General features: G+C 39.0%; 1 protein-coding gene across 3 annotated transcripts in view; it reads right to left on the bottom strand.

The window, feature by feature from the left end:
* LOC149075525 (metabotropic glutamate receptor 1-like) overlaps positions 1-17,882 on the bottom strand; it is a 167,166-nt gene that overhangs the window by 20,515 nt on the left and 128,769 nt on the right. For all 3 annotated transcript variants that reach the window (XM_089242901.1, XM_089242899.1, XM_089242900.1), the window contains exons 5-9: positions 15,036-15,282; positions 14,560-14,734; positions 6,897-7,023; positions 4,159-5,010; positions 1,401-1,470 (exon numbers count right to left, since the gene is read on the bottom strand). In XM_089242901.1, coding sequence (XP_089099027.1) covers positions 1,401-1,470; positions 4,159-5,010; positions 6,897-7,023; positions 14,560-14,734; positions 15,036-15,282 — 1,471 coding nt within the window. The remainder of the gene's footprint in view (positions 1-1,400; positions 1,471-4,158; positions 5,011-6,896; positions 7,024-14,559; positions 14,735-15,035; positions 15,283-17,882) is intronic.

Raw genomic sequence — 17,882 nt, forward strand, 5'->3', positions numbered from 1 at the left:
AACTGGTGTTCCGTGACAGATTTTTTTTTGGGGTTCCGCATGATCAAACGCCACGGAACCCGGAGGCTTAAAAACAGTCCCTACATTTCTAGCTACATTGTAGAAATTCAGCGCATCGTGATTGGCCGAAATGAGTGATGAACCATTACGTCACTCATGGCGAAATCTTTTGCTTTCGACGTTTAACAATAGATACATTTAATTGTGCTTGAATCCGACATTCACCGTTGGAGTAAAGGTTATAGTACGAGACTCACGTACCGAAGGCTGTGTGTTCGATTCGGTCTCAAACCCATCCAGATTTTTTTCCCATCTTTGCTGTCATTTACTGATTTACTAAAAAAAATGTTTCCATTTTTTTGTTTCTGATTTAATCAAATGCGGTTCACGTGCATCGAGAAGACAATAATAACGGCTCACGAAGATTATGGGAAATCGCCAATTATTGCCAGAAATGATGTTAAGGATACCCCAATTGTTGCTAATATCGTTGAAAAATCGCCAATCATTGCTAAAAACGATGCCAAAGGTAAGTGATAGTGTAAATTATTGTTAATATATTGTCGAAAAATTGCCAGTTGTGGGAAATGGATTTAGGTAAGAATGAGCTTGGGGGGGGGGGGGAGCTCCCGCTTCATTGTTCGGTTGAAATATGCAAAAAATAATGCTCTAAAATAGAAAAATACTTCAAAATTCTGAAAATCGTGTAAAAATGCCTTAAAATTACTGGAAATCACGAAAAAATGTCGTAAAATTACTAAAATTCAGAAAAAAGCAATGCTGTTCCGCGGAAAAATAGAGAAATATGCAAAATCATAAAAAGAAATATAAGTCACAGAAATCGTATCCCCCAATCATCGGTTTACCGTGTTGGTCTCATGAAGATTTCCCTATGCTCTTTCTACACTTTTGTCACTGTTGTCGTGGATCGAAATAATCTATCATCTTGTTCTGAGCTTCATACTGTTGCTTCTGATGTGAATTTAAATGCAAAATACCGCATTGCTAACCTCAGCTAATATCACATGAGCGAAAATTCATGGTTATGTTCATCAAAAGTAAAAAAAAAAAAAAATTAATTTCATTGCATTCTGGCAACACCAAACTGTTGTTAACGAGTCACCTTTTCTGCTTCGCTACAGAAATTAGTATTCAGAGCTGCAGCATTAGTAAAATGTTCAGTGACAAAGAGAGGAGAGCGAACACATGTGCCAACCCAATGGTCTTTGTCGCAGAGACGGCAATTGGCGTAAGGCCAGGTGATTTATTAATGGATAATTCCTCTGCTTAATAAAAATCTTTAACTTTTATCATTTAAATTGATGGACTGTGAAAATAACTTCGTTGAAACAGCAGGTTTTATTCATTTACATCACATAAAAGACGGGGAGACGTCTTACCTCGGTGATTCTAAGCTGAACTCTGAAGTAGAATGAGATGAGTTTCTGGACACGGCCGCCGTCTGATAACCTGAGATAAAAATATATTCTCGTTATGATTTTATTAAAAAAAAAAGAAACACTTCATAATGTGAATGTATATTCTTTTTATTATAGTGCCGGACTCGTGATGCGAGGATCCGGGTTCGAACCCCACAGTGGTGGTCGGCTGAAGTTGGTTTTCTGTGGTTCCCAACTTCAAGGCGCAAATGCGAGCCGATCTCCCCGTTAAAAAGTCTCGCCACAGAGAGCAACAGTCCTACAACGGTAAATCATTCAACCATAACACTTCACTCATAGTTAGGAAAACTGGGGGCAGATGACAGCACTACACATAACAAGCATTACACAGAAACAAACTTTACGTCAGGTTGCACTACACGTACACGCACATTCCCGCATGTACCGATTCGTTGGGGGGTTCCGCGGGGGGGGGGGGTGCATGTGTGGTGTAGCAGTAGTAGGTAGGGCCTCCAAAAAATGGCTCGGGGATCCATGATGTTCTTAAGTCAGCCACCTCGTTGGGCAATTTGCCTGTTGTGGTGTTGTATTTGTATTTGTATAAGTGAACAATTTTAATTATCTGAATAATTTCAGTAATTATGAAAAATAATTATGAAATTAAAATAAGTAATTTGATTGCTGTTTACGCAATGGTTATAGTCATATCGTTATTGTTATTGATGCATTTTTGTTGCTGTGACATAATTCGATAGGATGCTAAAAGCGGTCTTCAAAGTATGGGTATCTACTGCGGTTGCGCAAACAAATTACATAGTAATTATATAATCTTGAAAAAGACTATGCGTTGGTCAAACGGCAAACCTGGGATGTCGAGGAAACCATTCACTCACGATGCAAGATAAACTTCCTCACACACACAATCGTTTTTTATTTAAGGAAAGAAGGGGGAGTAAATAAGTCAGTCCGGTCTGTAAGGTGAATGCTCCAGTACTTCACATCGAAATCTTCCTAGAAGATCTTTGTTTGTTTGTGAGGACTCGTGTGGGGCAGGCATGACCCACCAACGCCCACACTCAATATTTCAGAATACTGTTCTTAACGAAACAACGCAGACGTTGCGATATCTTATACACAAAGTCAGAATGTCATCGGTGAGTCCATGTTCAAGGGACTCGATCAGCCGCGATCCTTGGTTATTGAAGCTGAGAGGGAGTGAACTAACTAGCTACTGTCACTGGTTCTTTTTGAAGACTTCTCCCCCCAGAGATTCCCCCCAGAATTTTGACGCAAGGTAATCAGAAAGAAATCGTGTTATTTCGTCTGCAATCGTTTCTACACCCGCAGCGCTACACTGTGCGTAGTCACTCGAAAATCTGTTTTTGAGGGGGAGGCTGAGCATAAGCCAATACAGGATCCTCAAACGGGAAGGGCGAATCAGTGAGGGTGTGTTTAGTGAACGGGGCGATTATCTCCAACTCCGAGTAGTGCTTTACGGAAATATTAACTTTGAAGAATAATTTCACTCCTCTCGAAAATTCCAAGGGGTATTTTTGTAAAAAGAGGGGGGGGGGGAGGTATTCTTTTTTATCAGTGATAAATAACTCTATGAGAATAACAGTTACTAAAACTTGAAGGAGTACTTTCATTCCTCAACAAAATTTGGAGGAATCAAATTGAATTTTGATGCGCATTGGCGAACACAGTCTCTGAGTACCTGCACCCTCCCCCCTGTTCCGCTTATGAGGCTCAGGTGATTTTCCCGATAACAACCAGTTTTTATGTGGCTCGGCATCGCGTAGCTCGGTAGAACAATTAAGACCAACGCTGAAGTGTTAGAAACAATGAAAGAGGACCGGTATTCACAATAAAAGTTTGATAAAAGATCTTTTACAAAAAACAACCAATAAGTCTATTGCTTCCATTCGCTGGAATGTAACCGGTACGCTTATCGGTTGTGTTTTCAAATTTTACAAAAGAACATTTATATCAAACTTTTATGGTGTGAGATCTCGGCCTTAAACCTACGATTGCTCTTTTAGGAACTTTTACGAAATAGGAGATTTGAACGAATGGTGTGTTCCAAGGAACTCGAGGAATTATGACCTCGACAAGATTTTGAAATTGTTTCGATTGTCTGAGAGTGATATTGCGGATTGGTCTTAATTGTCAGAGATTGACTGATGCTAGTGCACGCCAAAATACAACAATAAAAGCGGAGGAAATTGAGTCAGACTGAATATGTGTGATAGATAAGGACTGAACATCGCCGGAATCATCATGACCATCGTGGAATCAACGCGATATAAATGTAACAGTTCAACTAGCTTACATGCTTCAAGTAGGCTACCTTATTAGGAGTGCGTAGAAGATTTTCATAAACCCCAATTAAAGTGCGTAAGAGGCTTGCTTATTCCCCGGAAAACGCGGGGAGAACTTGCTCCATTATAACTTAACATTTAGCACTTTTTTATTTTTGTCTTTGCTTCAGTCCACAATGCCGATTATTTTTCACGTAACCTTGAATGGCCCGTCACGTACCCTCAAGGGTATATCTACCCAGGCACGGATCCGAAGGAGGTTGATGAAGGCAATCGCCCCTTCTAAGGGCCTGATAATATGGGGAAAAATTAGTCTGCTTCGTAAAATACTCAGAATGATCCCACACGGATCTGCACAACAAATCACCCAGGATCCACGCCTGCACCTACCACAAGTTAGGAACCACTGAAAGATGGTGAAATGTAATTAGACTTACCAATATGGCATCTGACATCTTTGGTGGTGGTGAATGCACTCCTGTTATTTCTTTCCGGCCTGAGAACGATGATGTAAAGCTTGGGGAAGAAGAGTAGAATGAGCGCCACGATGGCACTGAAACTGATACACAGACACATCGTTATGACCTTCGAGCTGCTACCAAAGTATATCGGCACGAAAGCCGTCCAGATGACTAGCGTGGTGTACATCGTGAAGCCTATGAACTTGGCCTCGTTGAAGTTCTCCGGCAGGTTGCGAGTCTTGATGGCGTACAGAGTGCACATGGCGATGAGGAAAAAATCGAAACCTAAAGGGGCGATGATACCCAGGGTCGTGGTATTGCATATCAGTCGAACCTTCGACAGACTCGGATACGAGAACATCGAGTTCGCGGGTTCGAGTATCAACATGGCAGCGATGATCCCGGATTCGACGGATATCAGCAGCCACGTGATGACCACCTGCGCCGTCGCGCTCATGAACCTCGGTTTTTTGGTGATGATCTTCTTCTTGCTGCCTGCCAAGATCCTCGCGATACGATTGGTCTTCGTGAGGAGCGAAGCGTACATCATGGAGAAACTCAAGCCGGGCAAAATCCTGGTCAGCAGGCACGACATCTGCGTCGGTTTGGCTAGCAGCGGGAAAGTGCACGCGTGCGACATGTACATACCGACGAGGATCACGTACGACAGTTCGCGGGTCGACGCTTTCACTACAGGGGTGTTGTTGTGCCGGATGAACACCACCATCGTGAAAGAGGTCGCTATGAATCCAAGGGCGGCTATGCTCACGGCCGCTATCGCCGTGGTGTCCGACCATTGGATGTATTCGACCGGTATCTCGTTGCAACCTGCAATTCAGAGAGAAAAACCTCTCAAAAAAAATTGATGAACATGTCAATAAAAAAATGAATTCTGACATACATTAAAAAAATTTAATCCCACAGCAGGGGTTCGTAACCATTTTCAGCCGCGACCCAAAACCAATTACAAGGTCGGCTTCGCGACCCATGGGATTTTGTTTCTCGAAATTAGTGAAACTAATGACGCAAAAAGTGAATTTATAACAGGACTGTAAAGTGGATTTATACGAATAATTTAGGAAACCGCTACGAAACTAGTTTGGGTCATGATCAGGGCCACAACTAAGGGGGAGCAGGCGAGTCTCGTGACCCGGGCACTGGACCAGAAGGGGCGCAAATTTCATTCTCAAACCTTACTTTCAACATTACAAGGGGGCACCGAAGTGCGCACTTGACCCGGGTGACAAAGCATCCAGTTGCGGCCCTGGTCATGATCCATGTCTGTAAGTGGATTTGTATTACTCATCTCGGAAGGCTCTGTGAATCAAGTTTAGGTCATGCCCCATAGCTGCCAAGAGTTTCAGTGGATTTGAACTACCCATCTCGGAAGCTCAGCGAATTCGGTTTGGATCATGGCCCATATATCTCAGGAATCCCTAGTTGTAAGTGGATTTGAACTACCCATCTCGGAAGCTCCTTCGAATTAAGTTTGGGTAGTAGTACCCCTAGTCGCTTGGGTAATCCATAGCTTAACCCTATGCGGTCCAGAGGTTTTGAGTACTTTGTCGGTACACTTCGTACCGACATCTCTTCAACAAAGAGGGAGGCCTCTAGCTATTGCATCTTTTGTATATCTTATATGAGTTCTGATAAGAAGCAAAATTCACAGGGAGGGCCCTCCTGTGATCCTAAAGAGGAGTTATAAGAAAGGAGCACCGGTTTTTCCTGATGTCGATCCCATCTCGACATGAGACCGCAAAAGGTTAAGAACCCTTAACCGTTAGTGGATTTAAACGACCCATCTCAGAAACCCCCCCCATCCCCTGCTTGGGTCACGTGTCATACGTCAAGAAATCTTGGCTTAGTGGCTTAGAGTGACGATATTAGTCGAGAGAAATACGGGACATTTCCAAGTGCCGCTAGAAATTGCTTGCGAGAGGTTCACTGCTAATCTGCAGTGAAATAAAACATATTTTACGAAGAAAACGTTGAACATTAAAAACTTGGGAGATGTTAATTTACATTTAGAATCACACAATTCTAAGAATATAATTGAAGACTGGCATTAAAAAAGGCTGTAAGTAAAGCCCGTCATTTGGGGGGGGGGGGGGTGAGCACCCCCTGGCTTTTGAAAATACACTAAAAATGGTATATATATATATATACACCATACATACATACATATACACCATACATACATACATATACACATACATTGAGTACATGTTCTTTCCCCCCCCCCGGGAAAAGGAGAGATGGGGGGGGAAATAAGGCTGAAAGTGTGTGATCATTGGTTTAGTTTGTTGAAGCTCCCACTAGATAGCACTTGATACTGTATATCTCCTAATACATCGGTTTCCCCCTTCACATCGATGTTCCTCGGAATTGACATTTTGGCACGTACTGCCTTTTTTAATTCTAGTCTTAAATTTATAAAATCTGAAAACAGGCCGCATAAATGGCAATCTTGATCATATTCCGTTAAGATCACAAACTCAAAAGCCACTTCATTGAAGGAAACACTCAAAACGTCATTAAAGGAAAACGAGATATTTTTGTTCGTTTTCTCTCAGCATGGTCCAAAATACGGGTGTCTACCGTGTGTGAAATACGAGTCACATGTCTCATCACCATATATACCAAAAATAAATAAAAACTAATTGGTGATTTCTTTGAGGAAACTGCGTCTTGATGAATACAATTGAATTTATTACCAGTGAGATTTTCGTTTGGCCACCACCCCAAGCGACAGTCTTGGCAAGTGAACTCATCCAGAAGGAATTGGTTTTCTTTACACGCAACGCACACCCAGCAACATTTGACACTTTCAGCTTGAATACTCTGCAACATGGAAACAACCATAAGGAAGAGGAAAAAAAATAAATAATGAAATGTAATAAAATGGGGTTCAAACACCATACGGACGGTCCACTTAAAGTGGCGTTATAGCCAATTGTAGTATTATTCTATTATTCTGGTAACAGTTCGGTAATGGCGGTAAAACCTACTCTCACCGTTTACAGACTAATACTACTACTACTAAACCACACATGCACCTGGTTCATATTCCTCTGCGGAACTTCTAACGAATCGGTACACGTTGGAATGTGCGTGTAAGGTCAGGATTACACTATAAAAGTTTGATAAAATCCCTTTTATAAAACTTGAAAAATCTAACCAGTAAAGCTTACAGGATACATTCGAGCAAATGTAACCGATAATCTTATTGGTTGAATTTTTCAAATTTTATAAAAGAACTAGTGTAAAAACTAGTAAAAACTTTATAGTGTAATCCCGGCCTATGTAAGTATTATGAAAGATAGTTGTGCAACGTGAGTTGTTTCTGTGTAATGTTTGTTATGTGTATAGTGCTTCCATCTGCTATAAATTTTTCTAACTATGAGTGAAGTGTAATAATTGAATAATTGTATCGTCGTAGGCCTGTTGCATTGTGGTGAAAGACTTTTTAACGGGAAGATCGGCTCGCATTTGCCCCTCGAAGTTGGGAACCACAGAAGACTAACTTCAGCCGACCACCACCGTTTTACAGAATGTGGGGGGAGGGGGGTATTAAGCTGCTCAGTCACATATTGGCTATGCTTGAAAATGATCGAAATGATGTATATATCGTGTATGGATATTTTCTCATTTTTCTTGTTTTTTTTTATCACCTTCAGCTATCTCGGAAAACTTCACTAATGCGAATTGATTGATTGATTGATGACCTGCAGTTTATTGATTGATTGATTTGGATATTAAAGAAACAGTTATTTTCTAGATATCATGCTGAGGTGAACTCGGAAACAAAAGCTATCATGTCTCTACCGGAACTTGAACCCAGACCCTCTTGCATACCGGGCAAGCATGCTCTGCAAGAGGGCCTGGGTTCGAGTCCGAAGATAAGATTTTTCTTTCCGAGTTCACCTTAGCATAATATCCAGAAAATAACTGTTTCTCGATATCTTGGGCTGAGAAAAAACCGTCTATCTTTTTGGATATTCATAACATGAAATAAAATCTTGATTTGCAAAACCAAAGATATTAATCTCCTCATAACTGAATTAAATTTATCAATTTAAAATGGAACCGAATGCCTAAATTAATTATTCGGATCCTGAACAAAAATAAAAATTCACATGACAATATTTTAATTTGCCCGTCAGCCTTATTATACATGCAAATGCGATTAAATAACATGTTACCGATTCCGTCCCCCGAGAATTTCCCATTAATAAATTAATATCGACGTCACGAATGAATGAATGAATTTCCGCGAATTTCGTTTCGACATTTCAATGTATTTCGTTTTAAAGTATTTTTTTGAAGGGCATAATGTAATTAATTTCCAAGAGCATGCAAAATGACGACAGCGTATACATGCCATATCATAAATTATTATTATTATTATTATTCATAATTTCGATGATTTCGACGCGTCGTTAATTGATGATGGAATATTAATGAAAGGCATTCTTAAAAATAATCGGATTCAATTTCCGTATTGCGTGAATGAATGATTGCGAAATATATGGTGTCTGTAATCCTATTACTGATTGCAATGTGCGTGAGTTTCGATTGCAACATGATAAACTGTTTGCGAAATTCTATTTTCTTTTAAACAAATATTTATTAATGTTTGTCTTGAAAATAGTGTCGGCAATTGAAATTCTCAGCTATTATTTATAGATAACTTAATTAGATGATTTTAGATTGATCATCAGAAAACTGTGAAGTATCAGAAATTCATCAGCTGTTATACAGCCGTGAATGTTCCTCATTAGGGCTCAGATTTTTATGATGTAAAAATCTTATGCAAATACAAAGGCCGCAACAGACAAAATGTCCAACGAGATGAAAAAAAAGATGCCCGAAAAAAGATATGGATGTGGAGTATACATCTAAACTGTAATAAAAAAAATACATAAAAAATACAGCAAACTAATAAGAGCAAGAAAAGTATGTATAGCTTCTTGATTTATCCCAATATGTCTATCGTACCTCTTTTTGAATGCGTCAGTTGTGTTAGAATTCACGAACCTCGGCGGTAAGCTATTCTATTTTATTCACAACCCTTACTACAGAAAAACTCTCTGCGACACCATAACCCGAAATTCTCCCCTCCCTTGCCAATCAATACTGGTGGATTGAAAGATGTATTAATAATTTATGGCCCATCCTATATCCAACCCGTTGAGAATTTTAAACACCTCGATCATATTCCTCTCTGCGCTCTTCCAATGTAAACATTTTCAAAAAATTAAATGTCTCTTCGTGTGCCATCAAGAGCACGTGTGGCTCTTCTCTGCACCCCCTTGATCAAGTCAATGTCCCTTTGAAAGCATGGTGTCCAAAACCTGACAGCGTACTCCAATACAGGACGGACTAAGCCCCGGAAAAGTGGAAGAATCACTTTAGGAGAACGCGAAGTGACCTTTTGTGAATGAAACTGAGCACTCTATTCGATTTTTTGGCAAGCGCTAAACAATGTTCAGAAAACTTAAGCCACCCATCAATAAGAATATCCAGATCGGTGATCCTAGTGGCATCCGGAATAGTAACACCATTCAACTAGTAAGTGAAACGCGTGGGCTGTTCTAACCAAAATGAGTGACCATGCACTTGCCAACGCTAAAAGATTCACTCCATTCATTTGCCCATGCTGCAGTCCTGTTTAAGTTGGTCTGGGGCAACTCCCTATCGATTTGTGATTCCCGACTACCCTCCTCATTCGCTTCATCTGCGAATTCGCTAACAATCCCATCGATATCTTGAACGAATTTATCGATAAAAAGTGAAAAAAGTATGATGATATGCAAGCATTTATTACCTAAAAAACAGAAATATGACCTTAAAATATGAAATATGATAGTATAATTTCTTTCGTCATCTCATCTATTCTTTTCAGCTATTCATTCTTATCTGATTAAATTAAAATGGAAGCACAGCAAATGCATCGATTTAACTGATTAAAATGATTTTCCAATTCAAACAATCTCACCAGATTCAAATGCACGCCATGCCAACCTTTTGCGCTGCTACCATTGTTCCGGTACGTTCTAAAATTGCACTCACCGAATTACGAGATGAACTCCATCTCGTAATTCAGAGAGATAATTATGAGATGAAATACATCTCGTAAGCTGATAAACATTTGGAAATTTTGAGAATTGTATACAGCTGTCGAATACTCATGAGATAAATAGATTTGTGGGAAGTCATGAGAGCTGTACGCAAACATGTATACAGCTATAAAGAATCAGAGAAAGTTGATAAACTTTGAGTGTTTCTGGGAGCTATATATATATATAAGGCCTTGAACGACCACCAGATACTTAAATGTTTGTCGAAGATCAGTAAATTGTAACCGATCGCGAGAAAGCGGACTAACATGGGAAATTCTTTGAGCTGTATAAGGATGTGTACAGTAGTGAATGCTCATCATTTGGTCCCGAACTTCGAGGCACGATGTGAGCCGATCTCCCTGTAAGACCAACAAGCCTACAACGATACAATTCATCAATCAATCATTACACTTCAATCATAGTTAGAAAACTTGATGGTAGATGGCAGCACACACTTAAAAATCATAGAAACAAACTTCTTGTTCAGTTCACAACACGTACCACTTCGTTAAAAGTTCCGCAAAGGAATAAGGACGAGGTGGAAGTGGGGTTTAGTAGTAGTGGATGTTTATGCGATAATTAGAATGTGTGTAAAGTTCTCTGAGAGTTGTACCCAGACATTAGCACTCGCTATGAAGCTGTGGAACTTTGGCAATTTCTGAGAGCTGTATGCAACTGCTACTTAGGGTTACTAGTTGTCTCTGCGAACATATATGCCTGGGTGGATATATGGTGTCTGGCGTCCCATTGTGCATTCATTAACTATTTGGAAGGAGGGAGGGACTTAGTCCGTCACCAAGTTTGTTGATATGGAGCTCAGTGGTCAATATCCGAAGTCTATTCAACTATCTATGAGAAGAAATCCACATAATTACTCAATAAAAAGATGTGAAACTTCATAAAGTTCTGAGCTGCATACAGCTGTAACTACTCATCAAAAAGTATGGAACTCCAAGAAAGTCTTCGAGAAGAAATAGAGGAAGCAATAGCGGAAGAGAGAGAAAGAGAGAGAGAGAGGAGAGAAATGGTTACAACCACGGTTCTCGCTCCTGGTCACCGATTGCGCCGATTGAGATGGAATTTTTGATTTTGAGAGTAAATGGAAAGCCGAATTCGCTAAATGAGAGTCTACACGCCAATGTCACGAACCTGGATGTGTCCATACATCAATGTCAGATAACAGCTGGCCACTTTAGCTAATTTTCCAATTTGGCTACAATTTTTTTCGTCCGATAAGCAAAATTAATGCAATTGATTAAAAGAAAAAAAACCCCCTGGTTCCAACATTCACCATTAGAAGACATTCCATATCTTTCTGATGAATAATGAATAATTCACTGCCATCCTCACCAGACGCAGGGGCCCGGTGCTGAAACAGCGGGGGCCCTCTTGGCCCGATTTTATGTATTCCGAGGGAAAGGGGAAATCGGCGGCACATCCAGAACGCTGGAAAAGCGGAGGTCTCTTAAGTTCCGATTTTATACACAGGGTGGTAACTATCGACCGCCCAATAATTACATACGTGATACCTTGTAATAGAAAAAGTGTTTTCCGTGTTTGGATCGGACGAATAATAAGTGAGTTATAAGGTTTTAAAATTGGGTGACGTATCATTTTTCTAACGGTCAGTTATGTGCCAAACTCCGAACGAAAGTACATTTCTCCGCCAGTAGCGGGTTGTTACTTCTTGGAAATAAACTGAAATATTGAATCCCATTAGAAGCCAAGTTCTGCCTTCTTCCTTCACGCGATTGACGTTTTTTTCTCTTCATGTAGTGTAATATTATAAACCTTGTTATTACGTATAACTTACGTATTAGCTTCGTCCCCTATGTTGGCAAATTTATCACCAGATTTATAAAGTGTTAGCCAAATGAGATCTGTTAGAAAATTTTTGTAGCCAGATCAACACTTTTTTTTGCCAAAATGTGGCAATTTTTTTACCTTCAATATCAAGTCAATTTTTTTCAGGGAAGGTGCATAACAGTGCGTATGTGTTTCCTGCACGATCTCTATTTTACGTTGTCGTTTTACATGTTGATCAATAAAACGGCAATATTTTTTTGGCTTCAAGGCTTCAATGAAGGATGTAGAAATTATAACTTGAAGAATGGGTGACTAGTGGGAAACAGTAAAATAATAACAACGATTCAATCGTAAACTTTTAATCAAACTTATTATGTTATGAATTGATTTATTCAAAATAATTTTTGGTTTCGGATTTTTTCTGTAGATTGCACTACTCAATACTGATTTTGATGTAAAAAAAATTTTCAGTGATTTTAGGGTGCTTTTGGGGCACTGATTCCGAATCTGACATCGGTTTTATCAGATCATCTCTAGTTTTTGAGATGAAGTGAAAGTTAAATTTCAATGGTAATACCATAAGCCAGGTGCGGATCTATGGGGAGGGGGGGGGGGAGAGGGGATTATCGGTATGATTACCCTTCCCCCCAAGCAAAACGCGATAATTCATGAAATTTTCGGAACTTCTATATGATAATATTGCATTTTTCAATCAATCCGTTGAAAATTATAAACGTTTTGGATTAAATAAAAATTCAAGAAAACTTCGATTAAAAAAAAAAAAATAAGAGAAACCAGTACATTTTCTCTAAAAATGCAGGAGGGAGAAAAAACAGGAAAAATCGGGACTATTCCGGAAAATACGGAACAAAATGAAGGATGCATGGTCACCTCATTCACTGTGATTTATTTCACTCCTCACTACCTCATTTCACTCATTTTATTTATTTATTTATTACTATTATTATTACTTTGTAAAATCACCCCTCCCATTAACGAGTTCTGGATCGGCTCGTGCCACAAGCAGCATACAAATCACATCGAAACTGCAAAACAGTACATAAAGATTACTGATGTCTGGTAATGACGAGTTGAATAAAATAGGAAAATAAATATAAATTTGGAAGGAAAATTTCCAAGCAAAAATTAGTGGCTGCGGATTATATTGAGATAATGATATTATGCATTATTCTCTCAAAAACTAGAGCCGTTTCAGCAAAACCAACACCAGTTTTGAAACCATTATAATTTCCTTTGGGAACATGAGAATGCTTTTTTTTTTCTGGTAAATTTGGCTATTTTAATCTCACAAACGTTTAGTTTTAAGGTAGTTATTAGAGCCAGTGAAAAATTATTCGAAAAAATAATTTTGAAGAATAACTTCATCCCTCTCAAAAAATTTTAAGGGTAGTTCAGCATATAATGTATGCTGAATTATGCTCTTGAATAATGTTCTTGTATGCAAATTAGAAATTAAAAAATAATTATAAATAATGGTAATATAAAATATAGACACGGTACTTTCTAGAGAACAAAACAAAATCACTAACGCTTATCTACAATCTCTGCTGTAAAGGTGGCGTTGTGAGATGCAAAGAACATATTCTGATTGACTTGTAAAAAAAATTTTTTTTCTCTTTCCTGAAAAGTGTGAGGAAAAAAAACGTATTTTTATCTTTTTCGTTTTCTGAATTTCTGTGTGGGGGGTTAATATATTTTTAGCATTTCCAAAAACGCCAAGTTATACGTTTGGTGTACGATTGGCGAATTTAGCAGGATTCTGAAGTGATGGTATCCATTTTTAAAGCGTTATAACTCATTAATTATGGGTCAGATCAAAAAACTGAAAACACTTTTCCATGTTTGTTTTTCACAAGAAATCACGTGTGTAATTATTGGGCAGTCAATATTTACAACCCTGCATACTGTGGTACCTCCAAAATGCTGAAAAATTTCCATATAAAAAAGTATAGACAAAAAATTTTAATTAACAAAAAAAATTCTTACTGAAAAAAATTTAAATCGATGAAAGAAAAAATTTCGAAAACAATTAAAATTAGGATTTAATTAAAGAAATCGTCTGAGAACTATTTTTAGAATCGATGAATTAAAAATGAGAAAAATAATTAACAGAAATAATAATGAAAATTCAGAATGAAAGAAATAATTCCAGACCTGATGAAAATTCAGAATAAACAGAATAAATGAAAGAGAGGAATACTTCCACAATTGATGAAATTTCAGAATTACATAGTTAATGAAAATTCGCAACTCATAAATTTCTCCCCTAAATTCATAATTTCCAAAAGAAATCATTACCGTAAGTGCGGGCTCTCAAAAATACTGGGCCTGGTGTGACCCCCCCCCCAAGGGCGTAATAATCACAGCTGCAGACAGCTCAAAACAAGAGATATTTTTATTGTAGAAAACCCTTTACAATCAATAATACCTTTGCTTTTCCCCTTTCGCAAGGCTTACTGCATACAGATTCCGGAGGCTGCGGTCCCGCGAGCTTCGAAGGAAACTCGATGGGTTCGAAGATATCCAAATAGCCACTGTCCCACGTTCCTATGTGCTTGTAGTCATACGTCTTGTCCGTCAGTTGGAAGTTCATGATGTCATACCTTCGAAGACAAAAATGAAAATTTTCTCAGGACTTTTCAGCATTCGAGAATCACAATATTAGATTACTTCTCCTCCAGAGTGAAGTAAATGGAATTTCACCCGAACGCTGTTTATTCAGTACAAACGTCAGAGAATGATATTAAACTAGAAAAGTGACAGCCAGAGATCTCCTCCTGATAAAAATAAAGCTGGAAACCGAATGGTTTCCTCAGGGGCTGGATGATATAAAGCGTAAGAGTGAGAGAAATATTCCTGAGGAATATTCATCTGCAAGAGACAAGTTATATGTATTCCACTCACCTCCCAGGAGGATCTCCATTTTCGTCAAACATGACAGTCTCGTTGCCCCATATGAAGCTGACGTTCAGCAAGTACTGCAGGAACAGGGAGCCGTTGATCGGGAGCATCTCCGCGCACAGTCCCACCGAGGTGTCGTTGCATTTAGCCTTTTGCATGTCGTGTAACCCGTAAGCCATCGTGTAAATCGCTTTCTTGACGAATGACATTTTTGTGTCTTGCTTGTATCTTTCGGAGAGACGTTCGTTCCCTGGAAATGAATGGATACGGTTGTGTCAAAGAGATAAACTGGAATAACTACAATGCAGAAATGTCGTACGCATGCAGTGAAATTTCCTTGTGAATAACAATGCCAGGCACGTTTTGTTTCTCGTTATCCGTGAGATACTTTTAGATATAGGGTTCACAGATTTTTCATTTTCGTGGCACCACGAGGGAGAGGGAGATGAGACTGGAATTCCAAAAATTCTTGCTTGATTTCGAGAAAATTTAATACTACACTGAAGTAGAGATGTCCTTACAAGACACTGGGCCAACTGAGGGAATGGTTGTCGTCGAGCCCCTATACTACTACTTCTTGACCGCACATGTACCTTGTACAGCGTACACGTTGTCGCTGTGGTGGTTGAGTGGTAAGAGTGACGGACTCGCATTGCGAGGATCCGAAACCGACCATGACCCCTACTCTGTTCCCATAGAGGATATAAGCTGGTCACCCAGAGGGCTTGGGAATTGCGAGGACCCGGGTTCAAACCCCACCGCTGTCACAGTGGTGGTCGACTGAAATTGACTTTCTGTGGTTGCCAATTTCAAGGCGTGAATGCGACCGATCTTTCCCCGTTAAAAAGTCTCGCCACGAGTAGCAACAGTCCTACAAGCGGCACAAATATTCAAACATCTCACTTTACTCATAATTTATAAGATAGATGATAGCACTAAAAAAACTTACCTCATAACACTATACACACACTTCCGGCACAACTCAATCGGTAGTAAACGCTACTAGAAAACAACAAACTACATGATAGTTGCTCGTCCCCTGTAACGTGATCACGATCGTCTATCAGGGCTGGACCAATCTATCACCCGCCATGTCAGGGGCATGTAAAAATTTCGGCTGGACATGCATTTTTTTCGACAACATGCCCGACACGGGCAAATATATATACAATATAAATAAAAAAAAAGTTCATTTTCGTTTCCGTTATTCTTCCGTCGACGATGATGCAAATGTTCCTACACACACATGCGTGAAATTCCAAAGAAATGCTTTGGCGGCCGTGATGCAAATTTGTAGCCAACGTATTTTGATCTACTTTCACTGTCGTAATAATTAGCATCCCGGTGCGGGTCATGAGTCATTACTGCAACTGGGCTGTTCTCGGTAACGGGAAACCTGGCTTCCAGCGAAATAGTACGAGTATATGTATCCAGATGGTATTCGGGTAAGAAGAGAACGAATTTCTTATAGCGTAACTTATAAAAACGTAAGAATATATTTTCCCAAAAAAATTGTATATAATATTACCCTGTTGTACAGTGTATAAAGTGTCCGAAAGGGATGAAAATTTTGCGATTGATTCTAAAATTGTAGAAAATATTTATGCGCATTCCTCTTTACACACAAAAATATCGGAACTTCAAAAATCTTAAAAATTTAGTAAAAATAACTTCTACACAAATGTAAGATACTGGCTATATTACCCGACACTGCCCGGGTTTCCTCCATATACTGGCAGCATTAAAGAAATGACAAACCAATGTAAACGCATATGCATGTCTGTAACGTATTGTTAAGGAACCACGGTAACCAAAGTGAACATTCCAAAAGTTAATGTTCAGGCCCAAAAGTCATTGTTGCCCGACTGTTTTTTGCCCATTTCGGGCATTTGCCCTACCCTGACAAACTTTTAAAATATCCTATCGTTCAAGTCGGGTCATGTTTCGTATAAATACAAAATTTGGAAAACATAAATTAATTTGTGAGAAACAACTTTGTGTAGATTAAAAACATCCATTACAAAATTATGCGGCCTCTGCTGTCACCTATCAAATAAAAATTGAACTATTTGTTGTAATTTCTCGAGCAAGGTTAGTAATTGGTTTCGATCCGGTATGCTGCATGAAATAAGCTATACGTACTTTTATGCTTCATACCGGTGTAAATTTTATGCGCCGAGATATCGGTTAAAATATTTTATTGTTTGTCACTGAATTACCTTTGTGAACACAATAACCAATATTTTGACGTATAGAATTTGCACAGGTAAGATGCATAAAAATAATGAAAAAATTATTGTTTTACATATGTTGTTCATTTGCATTTTGCACGTGGGCGTGAAGCAATCAAACATATTTTACGAATTATAACAGATAGTTTTTGTTTTATTCAATAGGTGGCAGCAGAGCCAAAAGCGTTATGTGGTTTCCTCCTAATTTTTTATTCAGAAGATTAAAAAATTTCCTACAATTATTTTTATTATTTATGGTTAGCAAATTATTTCTCCCATTTACCCCGGTTCGCGAAAATTCCCACTTTATTTTAGCGGTCTGCAATGAGAAAAAAGTTGGGAGAGCACAGAACTAAACCGTCCAAGCCCCGGGCTTTTAGTGCCGATAGGTAATTTTATCCATTATTTTAGCTTTACCAAATTCAACACTATAATGCCTTCAGAAAGTTTTTTTCCTTCAAGATGTCCCTGTTTTCATCAATGAAGTTATGTTATGTCCCGATTATTATCAGGATTTTTTCCGGTTTCTCAGTCGCATGATCTGGCTATCCTATTCTACGTCCGCTCCTGCCGACCGTAAATCGGCTACGACTCTGTAAGCGAGGTGAATTGTAATGGC

The sequence above is a fragment of the Pholcus phalangioides genome, unplaced genomic scaffold, assembly GCF_987345545.1.
Source record: "Pholcus phalangioides strain wild (caught in Gottingen) unplaced genomic scaffold, Ppha-v1.0 ptg000015l_1, whole genome shotgun sequence".
In the NCBI taxonomy this organism is placed as follows: Eukaryota; Metazoa; Arthropoda; class Arachnida; order Araneae; family Pholcidae; genus Pholcus; species Pholcus phalangioides.